The sequence below is a fragment of the Thunnus albacares genome, chromosome 15 (genome assembly GCF_914725855.1).
Source record: "Thunnus albacares chromosome 15, fThuAlb1.1, whole genome shotgun sequence".
Lineage (NCBI taxonomy): Eukaryota > Metazoa > Chordata > Actinopteri > Scombriformes > Scombridae > Thunnus > Thunnus albacares.
In genome coordinates this window covers 11,536,348-11,553,067 of record NC_058120.1, presented here as the reverse complement: position 1 = coordinate 11,553,067, position 16,720 = coordinate 11,536,348, and the positions used below count along the sequence as shown (strand labels likewise).

At 39.9% G+C, this 16,720-nt stretch overlaps 3 protein-coding genes across 3 annotated transcripts; 2 read left to right on the top strand and 1 right to left on the bottom strand.

Annotated features, from left to right (window-relative positions):
• The first annotated feature begins 74 nt into the window (after window positions 1-74).
• Window positions 75-4,070, top strand: LOC122998054 (5'-3' exonuclease PLD4). The gene is made up of 11 exons (XM_044374609.1): window positions 75-182; window positions 341-414; window positions 512-672; window positions 1,714-1,897; window positions 2,027-2,147; window positions 2,244-2,371; window positions 2,462-2,662; window positions 2,834-2,973; window positions 3,077-3,242; window positions 3,332-3,428; window positions 3,556-4,070. Exons 2-11 carry the CDS (start codon window positions 364-366, stop codon window positions 3,759-3,761), a joined length of 1,455 nt encoding a protein of 484 aa, XP_044230544.1. The 5' UTR covers window positions 75-182; window positions 341-363; the 3' UTR covers window positions 3,762-4,070.
• Window positions 4,071-5,331: 1,261 nt separating this feature from the next.
• Window positions 5,332-7,770, top strand: srp14 (signal recognition particle 14). Its single transcript, XM_044375832.1, has 5 exons — window positions 5,332-5,465; window positions 6,371-6,443; window positions 6,538-6,650; window positions 6,751-6,783; window positions 6,918-7,770. Exons 1-5 carry the CDS (start codon window positions 5,442-5,444, stop codon window positions 7,005-7,007), a joined length of 333 nt encoding a protein of 110 aa, XP_044231767.1. The 5' UTR covers window positions 5,332-5,441; the 3' UTR covers window positions 7,008-7,770.
• xgb (x globin) lies at window positions 7,473-15,507 on the bottom strand. The gene is made up of 5 exons (XM_044375831.1): window positions 15,159-15,507; window positions 12,122-12,229; window positions 10,293-10,413; window positions 9,904-9,984; window positions 7,473-8,325 (listed from the first exon to the last, which is right to left on the bottom strand). Exons 1-5 carry the CDS (start codon window positions 15,323-15,325, stop codon window positions 8,206-8,208), a joined length of 597 nt encoding a protein of 198 aa, XP_044231766.1. The 5' UTR covers window positions 15,326-15,507; the 3' UTR covers window positions 7,473-8,205.
• Between the last annotated feature and the right edge of the window lie 1,213 nt (window positions 15,508-16,720).

Genomic DNA, 16,720 nt, shown 5'->3' with positions numbered 1-16,720 from the left:
CTAACTACAATATTGTCTCTAAAGTAATTGTATGTCCCAAAACCAGAAATGAAACTAAAAAGAGGAACTGCACTGTGATCTATTCAACAACAGAAATATCACTTCAGTTCAGTTTTGGGTGAAAGCTGGAGGGGAAGCACGCTTGTTGTGAGCTCTTTCTAGTGGACGAGTGTCTGCTTCGGGTGAGTTGCTTTTGCTTTCAATACTTTGAAAACTAAACTTACTTTAAAACATTTAAATTTAAAATGATAAGTTCTGTTATTCTAAGCTGCCAGAACAGATCTCAAGCTCTCTATTTACTGTCCAAAGGAATTATTTCCTGCTTTTTAACTTTTAATAGGCGAGCAGTGCTCGAAAGGGAACATGACCTCTACGTATAGAAGCCTTCCTGACAGTTATGTCTCAAACAAAGGGGTAGGACTTCATCAAACATACACTACGCTATTCACGCTGTTTTGTGCGTTCTCTTACTCTTGGGACTTGTTTTTATATCCAACTTGGTTGTTGTTAGAGGTCGACCAGCTGTGTGACATTAGCTGTGGTTTTGGGCTGTCTGACGGTCCTGGGGATCCTGCTTGCCATCGCTGTGCTGAAGAGACCACCGGCCCCCAAAGATCATGAAACACTCCCCGGCGACGCTGGTGGGGACAATTTCACTACAGACCAGTGCAGGTATTAATCAGTTTCTGACACATGGATAGATGAGTTTATTAGTAGTTTATTGTTATTCCTTTCTACACAATTAATGGTACAGATTCAAAGGCAACACATAGAAACTGTGGGCTCTTTCTTCTGGCTGCTCTTGGATTGTCTTTAGGTGCCATGTAGGTTGTTTCTGGGATTTAGTCTTTTGTGTGGTTGTAATTGTTATTACTGTCATGTTCAGAAATTGTATTCATGATTTTATAATCGCATTCCTGTATAATTCAGATTTTGCAGCGAAGCTTGTGTTATCTGTGTCTTGTTTGTCTGTAACTGTTATTGCTGCTGTTATCTTGAAGAGACTTTCCTGATTAAATGTTATGTTAATGTTAATTATAATGGTTAAATAAAAAATAAACAAAATCTAGTATAAATAAATAAACAAAGCATTACTTAAGTTGCCAATAAGTTGGCTTCAGATCAGTAAAAGACAACGTGTGTAACAATATTTAAAGTGCATGTGGGCCTACATTTCCTGTTTAATCCTTCTTAATGTCACATACCCAGCAGCTACTATTGTTGTGCCTGATCAACTGTGACATGTGACTGTGATATGTTTGATTTACAGTTAAACATTATGTTACTTTGTCAACTGCAGGAATTTGAGACTCAACTGATTATGGATATGGGTCATGGTCATGAAAATTTTTATGTTTAAACAAACCTGTTGTATTTGTATATATATATATATCATGTCTGTCATACAACCTTTATTAAAATATTAAAAAGTTTTATTCTGAATGCAGTCAAATATGATAATAAGCTACTGGTTTTTCCTTTTCAACTATACATGATCAGTTTAATAAATGCATCGTGGTCAAGATTGTACTCTTATTAACCAATCATTTTGAAGTGAAATAGGAAACCACACAGTAGTCCCATCTTCCTCTATTGACTGAATGATTCAGCTTTTTCTGAATTGTCCAAATTGTTTCTCAAAATTACATCATTATGTTCTGAGTTTCATTTCCCAGAGAAGTCACTCAACAGATGTCTTTGTTTATCCCATAGTATGACCCTCGTGGAGAGCATTCCTCAACATATGAAATATAAAGCCAATGTAACGCTTGGGATCCCTTTGGAAGAAGTCTGGAAAGACCTTATCTCCATGGCAACGGACCAAGTGGAAGTGTCCTCTTTCTACTGGACTTTAACTGGGGAAGACATCAACGTTAACTCTTCCTCTGACATACCTGTAAGTTTTTAAAAAGAGAAAGACACCTGATAATATTGCCCCTGAGCATCTGCACCTCCCCAACAAATCTTCGTTAAATATGTTGTGTTGATGAAAAGCTCTATAATACTCTTAGTCTACTCTTGGCAGGGAAGGGATATCTTGGAGCAACTTGAAACATTGCCCTCCAGGAACGTCTCTGTCCGAGTGGTTATCAGTGTTCCCACCGTGAGAACAAACTCCACCGATTTAGAGATCTTAAAACAGAAAGGTTTGGAACAGACTCTCTTGTTCTCATTCTCTACATTCACTTTCTTGTGTTTTCATTAGCAGTGACACTCTAGTTTCTCTTTCTGGTTGTCTGCAGGAGTTCAGGTGAGGGCGGTGGACTTTGGGCGCCTGGCAAAGGGTGTCCTTCACAGCAAGTTCTGGATCGTTGACAGAAAACATGTGTTTATTGGCAGCCCCAACATGGACTGGAGGGCTCTCACACAGGTAACACCATAAAATCTACAAGTGTAAGTGCATGTTTTGAACTTGAAAACACTGACCTCACAATCTGAACGTTCACATTTGACTGTGCAGGTGAAAGAACTGGGAGTGGTCATCTACAACTGCTCCAGTCTGGCAACGGACCTGCATAAGATCTTTCAGTCTTACTGGGTGATGGGAAAGTCCAATAGTTCCCTGCCACAGCCCTGGCCTCCAGAGTACGACACTGCCATCAACAAAGATCACCCCCTGCTGGTGAAAGCTGATAATGTCTCCAGCAGACTCTACCTCGCAGTGAGTTCCTTAAGTTTCAGTCTCAGTTCCCTTTTTACAGGCTATTGTCTCTATTTATAGGCCAGTGAGTGTTATACACTCACAGTCAGGACTATCTTTGAAAAATCAGGCGTTATATGTGAAATATGTTTGTTTTTGATGGTGTTATTCCATATTTGTGTTTTATACAAGGGTTCTCCACCATCATTCTGTCCTCAATCGAGGACTCAGGACCTGGAGGCAATTCTCTCCATCATCTCAGAGGCTCAACACTTTGTTGATGTAGCCGTCATGGAATATTTCCCCACCACACGCTTTGAAAAGCCTCAGAGGTGAACCTGATTCACAAAAGAAAGCATTTGTTTCCATCGAGCTACATATATGCACCTCTTTTTGCTTTATTTTTCTCACTCTGGATAACTTTTGATTGAACAGATACTGGCCGATCATCGACGATGCCATCAGGACAGCTGCATTCGAGAGGAGGGTGAAGATCCGGATGCTTATCAGCTGCGGCCGGGACTCTGATCCAGCAATGCTGCCCTTCCTTCAGTCCCTGGCCTCGATGGACAGCCCTCAGCAGCATATCAACATTCAAATAGTAAGACACAAAATTAAATAGATGGAAACAAACATCTTCGCCCCAATGATTTGTCATTTTTTTGTGTTCATGTATCATTCTCTTTACAGAAATTGTACATAGTGCCTGTGGGAAACCAGTCTGATATTCCATATAGCCGAGTCAACCACAATAAATACATGGTGACTGATAAAGAAGCCTACATTGGTGAGTAACAGATTACATCAGGATTAGTATTTATGCATATTTATTGTTGCAAGTAGGTAACATCTAAGTATCTAGAGGGCCCTTTGTTGCATGTGAATCAGTTAATGATTGATTGATTGTTACGCAGGTACCTCCAACTGGTCTGGGGACTACTTTCTGACTACAGCTGGAGTCGGTCTGGTGATTTCCCAGCGTGCTCCACACCCTGTTTGGAAGACCGAGGCCCTACAGAGCCAGCTCAGGGCGGTGTTTGACCGGGACTGGCACTCTGAGTTTGCAGTGCACCTTGATGACCTGGGTGACAACCCAGACTGTTCACTATCAAGACGATAGAATGTAAATATAGTTAAACCATAATTGAGGTTATTATATTATCCATATGTGAAAATCAGAAATTGATATGGATTTTTTGTTGATTAAGCCAAGGTTTTACTACTAAATAACTGGAAGTGAGGATGAAGTTCTTTATGAATGAAACTGTGGTATCAAAAGGGCAAAAACATCACACCAGCTGTGTCATCCTCAGTTGTCTGACTACCCAATGTAATGCACTTGTACTTTGCTTTATTGTTTTATCACTGACAGTGTTAAGCTGATTGTCTGGATGTATGATTATTAAACATGTTTTATAATTATTAGGTATATGGAAGCATTTGTGACATTTTTTTGCAAACAAACCAAAGACTCAGTCACTAATTCACTGTAACAAACTAAAAGTAAAAAGGAGAAAGGCAGAGAGCTACAACAGCTGTTACAGTCCTCTGACCAGCATGATATGTGGTTATGGATATGACTGTGACTGTGGCTTTGGCTACACTTTACAGTACTGTAGATAACATTAATCAGAAAGTGCCAGACTCCACTGTGTTCATCAAACAGGACATGTGTTGTTACAGACATGTCAGTTCAGTTTGATAAAATAAGCAAAAAGAAATGTGTGTAATTAATGTTTTTTTTGTTTTGTTTTGTTTTGTTTGCAAACTACCATACATACAAATCAAAATATGCAAATACCAAACCCCCTTTTTTTAAAAAAAAATAAATAGTACATCACACACTGACATGTTACATAATGTCAAATAATATTATTTACACCTGTGCTTTTCTTGCTTTGCTTTGACAGGTCAACATGTCTGCTGTGAAAAGGGTTTGATAAGAAAGCTGTCAAAACGTCTAATATGTTCTATTAAGCACTTCATTTTACTTTCCAGTATAGCTGGAAAAAATGCATTTGAGTAAACTGGAAATCTGACCTCCCTCCCTCACGAAGATACTGGATCAATGAATTAACATCATACTGTACTCCAGAGAAGATCCTCTACAATGTAAGTAAAAGACCCACAATGTTTAGGAAGATCTGGGGACCCTTCATAGATGTCTTACCTCAACTCAAATGTGATGGCTGATACTCAGTCGCTGTTTTACTTTACTTTACTTTACCTCACTAAGGAACCAAACCAAATACAGGAACGCGCATTGTATGTTTTTTCTCCTATTTTGTTGTTTGTGTTTTCTTTCAGTGTTGTTGAAAAAACTGTTAAATACACAGTAGGCCTACTTGTACTCTACCTGCATTTTCACCAATAAAAAAACTCATTACAAAAAAAAAAAAAAAAAAAAAAAAAAAAAAAAACAGTTAAAAAAAACCCAAAACCACACCCAACATCTTGTCTGCGTCACCTGGTGAGAATTAACACTTAGGTTTCCGGCCGGTACAGCATATTGTTTATTTATTTAAGTTGAATTAACTGTGCAAAAATACTGAAAATGAAACGCTGAACAATATTTTATGACGGATTTCCCATCATATATAATGAATGAGGGATTTTCCCTTCAGTAGTCAGGGTCTGTGGGTGTCGTCCCCCTCCCCGACGGTAGGCGGCGGTGTGCCGACAGCTGGGCCCCCGCAGTGCGGGCGCAGGGCGGAGCTCCCGGCTGTGTAGTACGTGTGCTTCACAGCGGCCGGTGAGCTAACTAATTAACTAAAGCTACAGCTGAATTGAACTCACAACCATGGTGCTGCTTGAAAACGATTCGGTAAGGACAAAAATGTCTTTACGAGTAATTTTCGTGTTGTCGTTGTCGATTATAAAGCTGAAGCTGTCCGTGTGTGAATTAGCTCAACGTTAGGTAAGCTAACGTTAGTCGTCAAACGGACTCATGAGCTAGCCTGCTAACACTGCTAAAGCTGTGCTCAGTTTGAGAAATTTCGGGCATTTTGATAGCCATAAAGTGGCTTTTGCAATGTAAAGACTTGCAGAAATGGTTAAATGTTTTGTTAAAATCAGGAGACTTAACGCTAAAGCTAGACATCTCGTAAATGGACACCAATAAAACCTAGTTAGTAGTCAAACTTAGCAACAGTAACTTAACAAGTTATCAATTACTAGTAATTTATTTTTAACAGTTAAAACTGTAGACTAACATTGACATCATCGTGTACCTTTGTAACTGAGGCACTTGATTTATTTAAAAATGCAGGTAAACTGCCAGGTCATCCTTAACATTACAGCAACCAGCTACTGTCAAAATGAATGCAGTTTAATACAACAGCCTGCATTGTTTTATTACCTTGACCAGGCCATTAACATCAACTATGGTAGACTATAAATATTAGAAACACCCTTCAGTGTAACTCAATACAATTCAACTCAACCACCAACAAACTACAGCCTCCTAATGACCATTAAGTAAAATCAATACCTCTCTTCAACAGTTTTAACAGGAAAAAAGATCATTATAACCTTCATGGGGGATGGATTCATTGAAGGGATCTTATGTTAGATTGCATTAAGTGTATTTAAACTGGGATCTTGGTGTATAATCAACCAGTGTTTGTGGAAAAAGTGTGTTAGATGCGTCAAATCTTAGTACAGAGGTCTTCTGCAGTATATGAAGTGTGATTGTTGGAGCATTAAGATCAGTGTTTGTTCGTCCTCCAGTTCCTCACAGAGCTCACACGGCTGTTCCAGAAGTGCAGAACCTCTGGCAGTGTTGTCATCACACTAAAGAAATGTAAGTAGGCTGCTCCCTGAGTTTTGATAGAGATCCTCAAGTTTAAATCAAGTGGTAAGGCGATGTGTAACACCATGTGTGTTTCCTCTCTCAGATGACGGGAGGACCAAGCCGGTGCCCAGAAAGGGCCACTCAGAGTCGTTTGAGCCAGCAGACAACAAATGTCTCATCAGAGCGTCTGATGGCAAGAAGAAAATTAGCACAGTGGTGAGTTTTATGTTGGGTTTTAAAGACTTCTGTTGTTTTCCTGTTAATATTTTTGACACGCTGTTAATGCTGAATTCTCTTCTCTTGCATTTTCTTTTAGGTCAGCACCAAAGAAGTAATCAAGTTTCAGATGGTAGGTTGATTTTTATTAGCCTGGGCCACTGTATGCATATTCTCTTGATTAGGTCTACTTGATGTTCCTGAAAGATTTCTTTGTTTCTTTGATCAGTGAGCTGTTTGTGACTTAACATAAACTCCTCTTCACAGGCATATTCCAACCTCCTTAGAGCCCACATGGACGGACTTAAGAAGAAAGATAAGAAAAGCAAAAGCAAGAAAACCAAAGCCACCCAATGAGCAATAGACTCTTAACATAACCATGGATACCTAAACTGGCCAGTACCATCTGAGGGAATGGGAGAGAGGGCTTCACTCGGTCTGCAGTCCCACCCAGCCATCCCCTCCCTCACCCCACCCAACCCAGTTCACCTGAGGCCTCAGAATCACTGTTCATCCACCCGGTGACTGCTTTGATATTTTGCCATTGTTTGCATGGTAATGTCTCCTCCCTGGCCGCTCGGTACCATCGGTGATTTGGAACAGAAAACCTGAGGATTTCTTGTATCCCACGCAGCACGAAGCAAGCCAACTTTATTGAATCTCCACCACTTCTGCTTCGGAAACAGGTTGTCAACAACTGCGTCGCCTCTGGAGCCAAATCCATGGAGTGCAATGATTAACTGCCTTTCATACTATTTAATTGTTAGAGTCCCTATTTATGTTATATTTACGGCTGACCAGTGAGTTTTGTTGGCTTGTTTCAAATATACTGTGTTAGGAGGGATGTTTAATTTTCCTTTTTTTTTTTTTTTTGCATAAGTGTTGAAATTTCAGCAAAGGTGCTTGGAAACAGAACTAAATCATATCTTGTTTGATATATTTTTAACCATTTTCTCTCTTAACTTTGCTCAATATTAGGGATAAAACTTTATTTTATGTTTTTTATTTTACCCTATGATGTACAATAAATGATATGTTTCCCCTTGTCCATACCAAGCTGTCAAAACCGGTGGTCTGAAATTGTTAAACACCAATAAAATGTATAAAATGTATAGCTTCAGTTAGTGTGGCTTCAGTTCATTTGAAAGTGAATGAGATACAATTTCTAAATGTCACGATTGAGATAAACAGCACAAAAAATGGTAAAAGTTGTAGATTTACTGAAAGGCATGTTTGAGTTATGAATACAGAGACAAAGTATTGGCTGTAAGTCTAATTACATTTCTGTTCATGATTACAAGGCAGCATATTTTGTCAACATTTGTAATGTCATGCTGACCTCATGGGAGAGGACTGCAGCGGAATTTAAGTTCAGAAATAAAGTGCTTTGTTAAAAGTCACGGCATTATTTTTGTCATTCTGGTAAAATAGCAAACAATGGGTGTGGTATATATGAGCAATGTAGAAAACGAGACAGTAGGTACATTATATACATGAACACATTTCTGTGCTGTACTTGTAAAAACAGTCTTGAGTTGTGGTTGAAAGAAGCATCTCATAGCGCCGTGTTCTTCTTGTCTGGTCTTTCCTTCGGGGACACCGCTAGCTGCCGCTGTCGGTTGCTCTCCTCCTGGTATCCCTGCTTCATTAGGTTGGTCACGTACTGGAACATAGTCTGGATCACAAACAGTACACATTGGACTAGGTCAGGGCTCTCCACAGGTGAAGGACACTCTTTCAACCACAAGAGAGCAGCAGAGGGCCATCCATTTAAAGACATACAGAAATGCATCCGTAAATTTATATCATATTTTCTTTCATATAAGATGATGCTACAAATAAACAGAGTCAAAAAAGTGCAAATAATTGCAAAACAAAAAATTATTTACTCTTATACATGTGTTGTTGTTTTTTTTATCAGATGCGACAAATAGATAATTTCTTATAACCCCTTAAAATGATGTAACCCTGATGTTGTCCACTGTCAGAATCCATTTAAAAGCTATTATCTACTCTATGGACTGAAGGGGTAGGGATGTTATCTTGTGTATAAATCCAGAGTAGCAACAGCATTATTTTCAAGTGTCTTTATATTAATAACACAAGGGATGTTGGTGTGATATAACATGATGTGACAGAGCCATGTCCCATTTTCTCAATATGCTCATGTATGGTTCAGTGAGATGTAAATTTTCCCATCAGTCAAGCTTGTGTTGCACTGGTTTCCATCTTGACGTTACATGGCGCATTAACCCTTAGAGACCCACTGCTTTCACCATCTGAAAGCTGGGAACCTGAGGATTCATTTGAGATGCAGGTCAACACTGTGTGTCAAGGTTTTCTAGTCATAAATCTGTAATAAATATGTTTTGGTTAAGTGCTTATTCAAATTTTGAAAGTTTAGAGTGTATAAGTGCTTAGAACATACATAATATGATGGCCATTCCCATTCTCAATTATGTCTCATAAATTGTTGCAGCAATTTTTGGGTTGATACCATTTGTTATACAGATTTGGTGCAAAATTGAACCATTTTTGACCACTCAGGAGTTGATAAAAATGGTGGACAAAATAAAATGCTGTGGTATCAAATACTGTTGACATTTGAAGATTTCTGTAAGAATTGCATTTTTCGGTGATTGGATTACGAGTACTTCTATTCTGGAAACTGCTCAGAAACCCCCCCATTGTCAATATACCTAGGAAAGCTATATATCCTCTGAATGCCCTCGGTCTCTAGTTTGTGGTTGTAAAGTTTCATGAGGCTGTGATTATCTTAGAGGTCACAGTAGGTCAATTTATACAGTGAAGTTTCAAAAAATGGTCTCACTGCAATGAAATGGCTACTATTGGAGACTGAACATCATCACATATGAATACAGTTGGGCTCACTGAATCCACAAGAGTGTCAGCTTAATAGTCATACCAGTATGCGGAAATATTCAAATACACCATTTTTAAAATAGGTGAAAATAACACATGCAAAAAACTGCATGGTTATTTCCCAAAACTGCATGGGATTAGCAAAATGGCCATGCCTGTTTTTTCCTCACCAAAATTTAGCCTAACTGGAGTGTTGACTACCATGACATGGTTGGTTATGTCGGCCGAGGCCACAGAGATGTTCAGAACCATGACGCTGATGTGATCCCTGCTGACGTGATGGTTGCACACATCGAGCCTATTTCACTTACCAAGTGTCTCTGACTAACACCCAAATAAGGAAACACACAGGCTGAATGACACTCCTTACCTTCCATGCCTCCTCCAACTCAGCTGTCCATCTCTCCTTCAGGATGGGCTGCACAGCACAGATGAATTCTGCTCCGACATACTGGAAAATAATTATTTGAGATACTTACTGACGTGCTCACGCCTCAGTAACTAGGCTAGTATCCAGTTGACATGTCACTCCTTTGTTATTACTGTTATTTGCAAGAGTAGGTGCGTTTCCATTTTACAGTTTTTGGGAGCGGGTCAGTTCATTCAGCTGCATTGATTTTAGGGGTCTCGGTATAATGGTGAGACTAATAAAGAGCTGCAGTATCAGTTGAAATTAGAACATGTGTACTCTGTTATAATCAAAGCAGCATCACAAAAACAGACAGCAGCTCAGCACTGCTGGGATCATCAGGGTCTTACACTGTAGTACTTAGGTGGGGCGTTGTAATGATAATGGCTTTTTCCGAGCTCCAGAGCCAGAGCCTCCAATCTCTCCATCTGGTCCAGTCTAGCCACGCTTTTCTCGATAAAAGACATCACCCTGAAAGAAGTGGAAAAAGAGACTGAGGATGAGCTATCCAGCCTGATTGATCCACCAGTTAATCGTGAATTAGCAGTAGGCGATTATCAACTGATACACCTCCGCTGTAGATAAGTGTGACACTCCTCTGTGTTGAAAGGCTGCTGACATTTTCAGTTTCAGCAAATGCCAAGAAAAATAAATTAAATTGATTGTGCATCTATCAATCTAGCTCACACTTGATACAAAAACCAACTGATTACGCAATACTTTGTCGCCCCCCCCCCCAAAAAAAAAAAAAAAAAACATTTTTCTCCCTAGATAAAACACCACAGGATCAATTTCCTTTGTTGCTTGCAGGTGTGTCTGGCATCACTGCAGCGTGTGTATGTGCGTGACAGTTTTGAAGATGAATATGGAACAAAGGGTTAGAGTTGGTTTAGCTCTCTCTCTACCTCTGTCTCACTGCCACCGTGGACATTTGTACTAATGTCCCTGAGTGCGGCTGAAGGGCCATTTGGCCTTATCACTGAATTTACAATGCCATGCTAGCCTCTGTACCTTCAGGTCCTCAGGCAGTAATTGGCTGGCTTGGCCTCGTGTGTAGAGGAACACAGAGAGGCCTGATGCATACTGGGAAACAACGCACAAGTGCTTGTGATGGATGCCACAGGCTCCATCTGCAGTGGAGTGGGAAGCAACGTTATAATGATCTGACTACATGAGGTGTTCTTCTCTGCCACTTATCTTATGATTTGTGTCTCTTGCACTACGCTATATGCAATATAGTTTTATCATATATTGTTGTTCCAGTGACTTAAGTGAAAGGTGGTGCCTGGAGAGAGATGAAATTATCTTAAAGGATGAGGCTAATGATATTCTACATTATTCAAATCCAATGAAAAACCAAAACACAATAAATTGATCCTACGAACAAGTATTCCCTATAGCCACTGATTTAACTTATTCCTTTATGCCATACACCTCCATTGTTGTCCAAAAATGATTAAAAACACATCAAAGGGCCACAGCGTTGCACTGGGTAACATGAGAGCAGTGATTCCTAACCACTTGTATTTTAGTGGGTACTTGCCAGGGGGCAACCTGGAAAGTTCGTGGTGTAGTTCTGATGATTTGAAAAAACAGAAATTGTGTTTTGATTTTGAGAGAATAGCCCAAATGTTAGCATTAACAATGCCAGGATCACTGTTGTGTGGTAACAAAATCCACCTTTATATTATTAATAGTGATAACTAATGTTAGGTGTCGATGAAGGAGTTCTCAAGCTCATCTGATAGAGCCGTTTGGCTACATCATACAAACAAGGTTGGGAATCACTGCACAAGAGCACCAAATTTGTATTAGTCCGCAACATACATTTGCTTGAGTAACGTTTGCTAGAAACTACAGTGCCCAGTTGTTTTAGGAAATTATTACACCTTATTTAAAAATGAAACTATACATATATGTGAGCTGTTTTGAAAGATTTTCTCCTTCAGTAGGAAACAATGGGCAACTGAATGCCACAGACATGGTAGGAAGTATTGAGAGATGGATTCATGCATTGAAGGTTGTCATGGGATTTGTTGACAAAAAGAAAATATATAATAATCAAAATCAAAATTTTGCATCATGACAGAAGCTGATGAATGAATGTTGAGCTAGACGATAGTGGATATTAAAGATGCTCTCCTGGATGATGCTGATGTGTGCAGAGTCTCCGACTGACCGTAGGCCATGTGCCCTGAGTTCCCGGCTGGTCCTCAGCCTCTCCAGGTCCTCCACGTCTCTGAACAGGAAGAAGACGTCCTTGCATTCGGGATGGGTCTCAAACAACCTGTTACCAAGACAACAGTATAAGCAGCCATCCATGAGCCTCTGAGAGCGCCCGCTCATGAAGAGCAGCCTGTCATACTCATTCCCACACCAAAACAAACCTCCCCCTGAGTTTCCTAACTAACATGACATAACCCCGAGAGTCTAAGCGAAGACAGTCACACTACTGTAATCCTGTGAGTGTGAATGTGTGAGTTTCAGCTCATCAACATAACGATTAAGGGCTTCTCTCTCATCCCCCCAGTCATTCTCTCCACTCCACACTTTGAATAGAGATCTGATTGTGCCTTTCTGATCATATCCTGATTCCTGTTATCATTGCTGCCTTCCACTCCGGTTTTACACCCAACGGCTGCAATCAGTAACAGGCCACAGTGAATCTGTGAGTTTGTTAGCCACCCTCATTTTCACTCTGAGCTGTGATGAGCTGGCCTGCCCTGTCAGAGCCTGGGAGGAAATCTTAGTCAAATAGAGACACTGCTCCTGCTAGGCTCACACAACGCGGGTGTTTCCCTTTTCTGATTTAACCTCAATCAATTTCCTTAACCAGAGAGTTTAAGCGTGCTGCCATCCAATCAGCGAGCCTTCCAGTCTCCAGCTGGGGTACCTGTGATTAGTCACGCAACAAGTATCAGTTGTATTATGCTCACACTGAGATGCAATGTGTATAGTAATTCTGCTTTTTCAGTAAGAAGTTGGTGTCGGAGGAAAAATGACAGGAAATAAAGGATAATGATCATCAGAGGTTGTGAGGTGGACTTGGAAAACATGGGTATGTAGGTTTATAATTCAAACTTGATTTAAACAAGGACTTGAGCTGAGAGCAGCTGTTAACAGCACTGATTTTATTGTTACTGTGGGAGATAATAGATGCAATTTAAACCGCTGAGATTTGATATATGTATGTAGGTTACAATGATATAACACAGACAGTCATGATTAGGCATTAATAATAATTATCATTTAAAATACTTATGGGTGTGGCAGGTCAAACAATGTTGTTTTTCTCTATTTCCTGTTTATTCTCTTTTCCCCACACGGACTCTAGTACTGGTTGCAAGTGTTTTTAAACCTGCAACACATAAAGGAGCATAATCCTCATGAATAAATGCATTACATGTCTATAACATGTTGCCCCCCCCCCCTTGATAGATAGACAGACAAATAGAGGTGTTGGGAGAGGTGTTAGAGAAGTGGTGGTCTTTCTAATGGCGGTTGTGAAAAACATCAGTAGCTCTGTGCCCTTTGACAAGCAGATAATAAGGTGGCAGGCATGTACTGTGCTTATCGTTTCATAAAATGACAAATATTCAAGCTCTATTTATTTTAAAGTATTCTGACTTTGCGCCAGATTGAACAACATAAACTGAATGTGTTTGCCCTTCGGTGAAAGTAGTATTTTTTTTGTAAGGAATGTCTTACTTTTCAGAGAGAAGCCATAACCTTCATCTTGTCCAAATGACTGTGAAATATCCTTTCTCACTATTCATAGGCCCGTGCTCACCAGCGCCATTGATGAGACAACAGGGGAAATTGGCTGTTCTTGTTCCCCCCGCCACTATCAACATACCAGCAAAACATTGAGAGAGATGGTGTTATTCCATTGTGTGTGCTCTAGACATGGGCGCAAATGCAAGCATGCATAACATATGCAGACAATGTAGCACTATATGCAGACAATGTAGCACTATATTGCTCAAGTGGAATTTTAATTGGTGCTGCTCAGAGGTTTTATTCATAGCTAATTTGGCACTCATCAATAGAGCCCACCTAAGTCTTTAGAGTGTCTTATTGTATATATGAAGAACAAGGATAAATGGAGCCTGTTAAATTCAGATCGAGCACATGCTGAAAAACAGGTGTTTCCCTTTGCTGTTTACTGTTTTACTGTAACAACTACCGTTCAGTCATGAGATACGAGTCCTGACAGCCCAGGGATCCTGGGGGGCCATGACCCACAAGACGCCCGTGTATTTCCAGGCTAACACGCTAAGGTCAATCCCTTCAACTGTTCAGGTCACCCTGGGGACACATGGCATTAATTGGGCTTCTAACCATGTGCCCGGTAGTCTCTTTATTCTTGATCCAGCAGCCTGAATGTCCGTCAGTCTTTATCACCATATATTCTCATTTGTGTATCCTCCCTGCTAAAGGGCAAAATATGTTTTCCCGGACGCTGGTCATCATCATAATTGATAAAATGCATTTTCCTGATGGCTGATGCCTTTAATTGTATAGTAATATGGCAGACCTGGAGCTGTTTATTATTATATAATGCTGTTAAGATGTGATATGAAGTGATTAGAAGGGAGGAGGGGTATTCAGCTCCAAGCTGTGGGTCATAAGGCAGAGCAGAGGGTCACAGTGGAGGTGAGGGGGATGCTGGATGTTCAGTTTCTGGCATGTATGAAAAGGTCAGGCATCATGTAATCTGCAAGACCTCTTCCTCTTGGGCCAGCAGGTCATCCATCACACGGTGCACAGGTTTCACCATAAAGCTGTTTTAAAAGGCTGAACTGAAACATTTTGCTGCTTTGTTGCGCTTCACGTTCAAGTGTATGAGGCAGCAAATGTGATATGTAGATTGTAAATTCATTTGTATATTCGTTTGTATGTTTTTATGCTCTGGATTCATTTCAGCTGCAACAACCAAAACATTTAGGCTACATTTAGAAAACTTCTTCCTCTACTTATTTTATATGCACAGAATTATGTCTTAAACCTTAAATATCCGTGTAAATTCATGCATTCTTTATAAATGCTACTCAGTGTGATCTTATAATTCTAATGTGTGAATTTATTATCAATATAACGTTCAGTTATTTAACATTTTTGATGCTGCTTATCAGCCAACTATAAGAATATTTATTTGCTTTCCTTATTCATGCATCAAACACTTGAGAAGTATAGAGAAGGTTCAAGTATCTCACCTGACGAACATAATAATCCCAACTTTCGCAATATCGTCCCGGATAACTTTCCATGACTCCTTGATCATCTGAATGTGATACTCGCTGAGATGCACAGCAGCACCATCATCTGTAATCCTCTCTCCAAACTCTGATTTTGCTGCTAGACCAGATATTGCGCAGCCCATTCTTCATGAAAAAAATGAGGCGAGGATGTGTTTTTGCACCAATCCAGAAATAAAAAATAATAATAAAAACGGGGAGTTAAATGATGATGTGACGGAGAAAATATGGTGTTACTGGTATCTGGTGTTAATGCCCGACTCCAGTTGCTGATTTAACTACTCTCCTCCGGTTGGTATGTACGATTAGCGTCAAATCAAAAAACAAAAAGACAACATGCAGCTTCCGGTCGTTAGTTCAAAGTAAAATCCCTCAGTGACGAGCGCATATTGCGGCGGCTGCTGAGCACTAAACACGCTTTTACGGTGAAGGAAGTCCCCGCTGACATCCGCTGCAGGTTTGTCTGTATCCTGCTGCTTTGACGCACAAATGATACACTTCAGAGCCAAACAGCGCGCGTGGATTCATCAGGCGCGTGGTATCCTGAGGCTCAGAGGCTCGGCTGTGCAGTCATTTTAAATAGAAGATAGCTAACACAGATTAATAAAGACACACACATGCGCCCACCTAATAGTACTGTCACTGTTTCTATTCTCTATATTGGTGAGTTCAGATTAAAGGGCGCTGATCAAATCATTCAAACCTCATTAAAAATGCAATTTATACACAATATATTCTAATTTTATAAGCATGTCCCCCGGAATGAGTTTTATGTGGTGCAACTATCATTTTCTGTTCAGAGCTTTGTCTCAGTTTAGTTGGTCTGCTAATATGAGCTGAAGACATTGAGGGTCATCATGTCCCCCTTTTTTGTCTGGGAATTGTGCTTTTTTTATATTTTCTTAGCAACCAGGGCTAATAAACTCAATATACTGAAATTTAACAACAAAAAATATATTGCTACAGAAAGAGGGCTGGCTATTTTTCTGGGCCAGATTCACAAATGAACTCATTTCAGTGCATTTACAGCAATGTTCACTGTCCCTATTAAATAAGCTACCTTGCTTTTAAGAATATAAACATGGGTTGACTCCTTCACAAAATAGAACAAACTGCTCAGAGCATCAGTGTTAAAGGTTTTGCCTACAAAAGATGTATCAGAATATTTTTCCCACATTTGGGGACTGGGGCTCATGAGGTCAGTATTTCTAAAATCCTATTTATAGCCTTGTCTACTAGCTTAAGTCTTCCTGTCACTTCACAGAACAGCATCATGGCAAGAAGACACATTCTTAACAGGTCATGTACAGCACACTGCAATAAAAAAGTCTGATTCTCCTTTATTCCTACATTCAATCCTCTAAAATCAAGACAACTGTCTTAGACAGATGTGAAAGCATTCTTCCTTCCACTTATCCAGTGGATTATTAAAGTTGAAGATGTTTTTTTTTTCAAGTGATGTTAAAGTCATAATACATGCATGTACATTAATGCATGACAGAGTAAACAGGGCACCTGCG

Excerpts from the sequence above, each read along its gene's own strand:
- LOC122998054 (XM_044374609.1), top strand. The coding sequence starts at position 364 with ATGACCTCTACGTATAGAAGCCTTCCTGACAGTTATGTCTCAAACAAA. Across the intron at positions 2,148-2,243 it reads AGAGATCTTAAAACAGAAAG|GAGTTCAGGTGAGGGCGGTG; the intron begins GTTTGGAACAGA and ends GGTTGTCTGCAG. Across the intron at positions 2,372-2,461 it reads ACTGGAGGGCTCTCACACAG|GTGAAAGAACTGGGAGTGGT; the intron begins GTAACACCATAA and ends TTGACTGTGCAG.
- srp14 (XM_044375832.1), top strand. The coding sequence starts at position 5,442 with ATGGTGCTGCTTGAAAACGATTCG. Across the intron at positions 5,466-6,370 it reads TGCTGCTTGAAAACGATTCG|TTCCTCACAGAGCTCACACG; the intron begins GTAAGGACAAAA and ends TTCGTCCTCCAG. Across the intron at positions 6,651-6,750 it reads AGAAGAAAATTAGCACAGTG|GTCAGCACCAAAGAAGTAAT; the intron begins GTGAGTTTTATG and ends ATTTTCTTTTAG.
- xgb (XM_044375831.1), bottom strand. The coding sequence starts at position 15,325 with ATGGGCTGCGCAATATCTGGTCTAGCAGCAAAATCAGAGTTTGGAGAG. Across the intron at positions 12,230-15,158 it reads GGGATTATTATGTTCGTCAG|GTTGTTTGAGACCCATCCCG; the intron begins GTGAGATACTTG and ends TCTTGGTAACAG. Across the intron at positions 9,985-10,292 it reads CCCCACCTAAGTACTACAGT|TATGTCGGAGCAGAATTCAT; the intron begins GTAAGACCCTGA and ends ATTATTTTCCAG.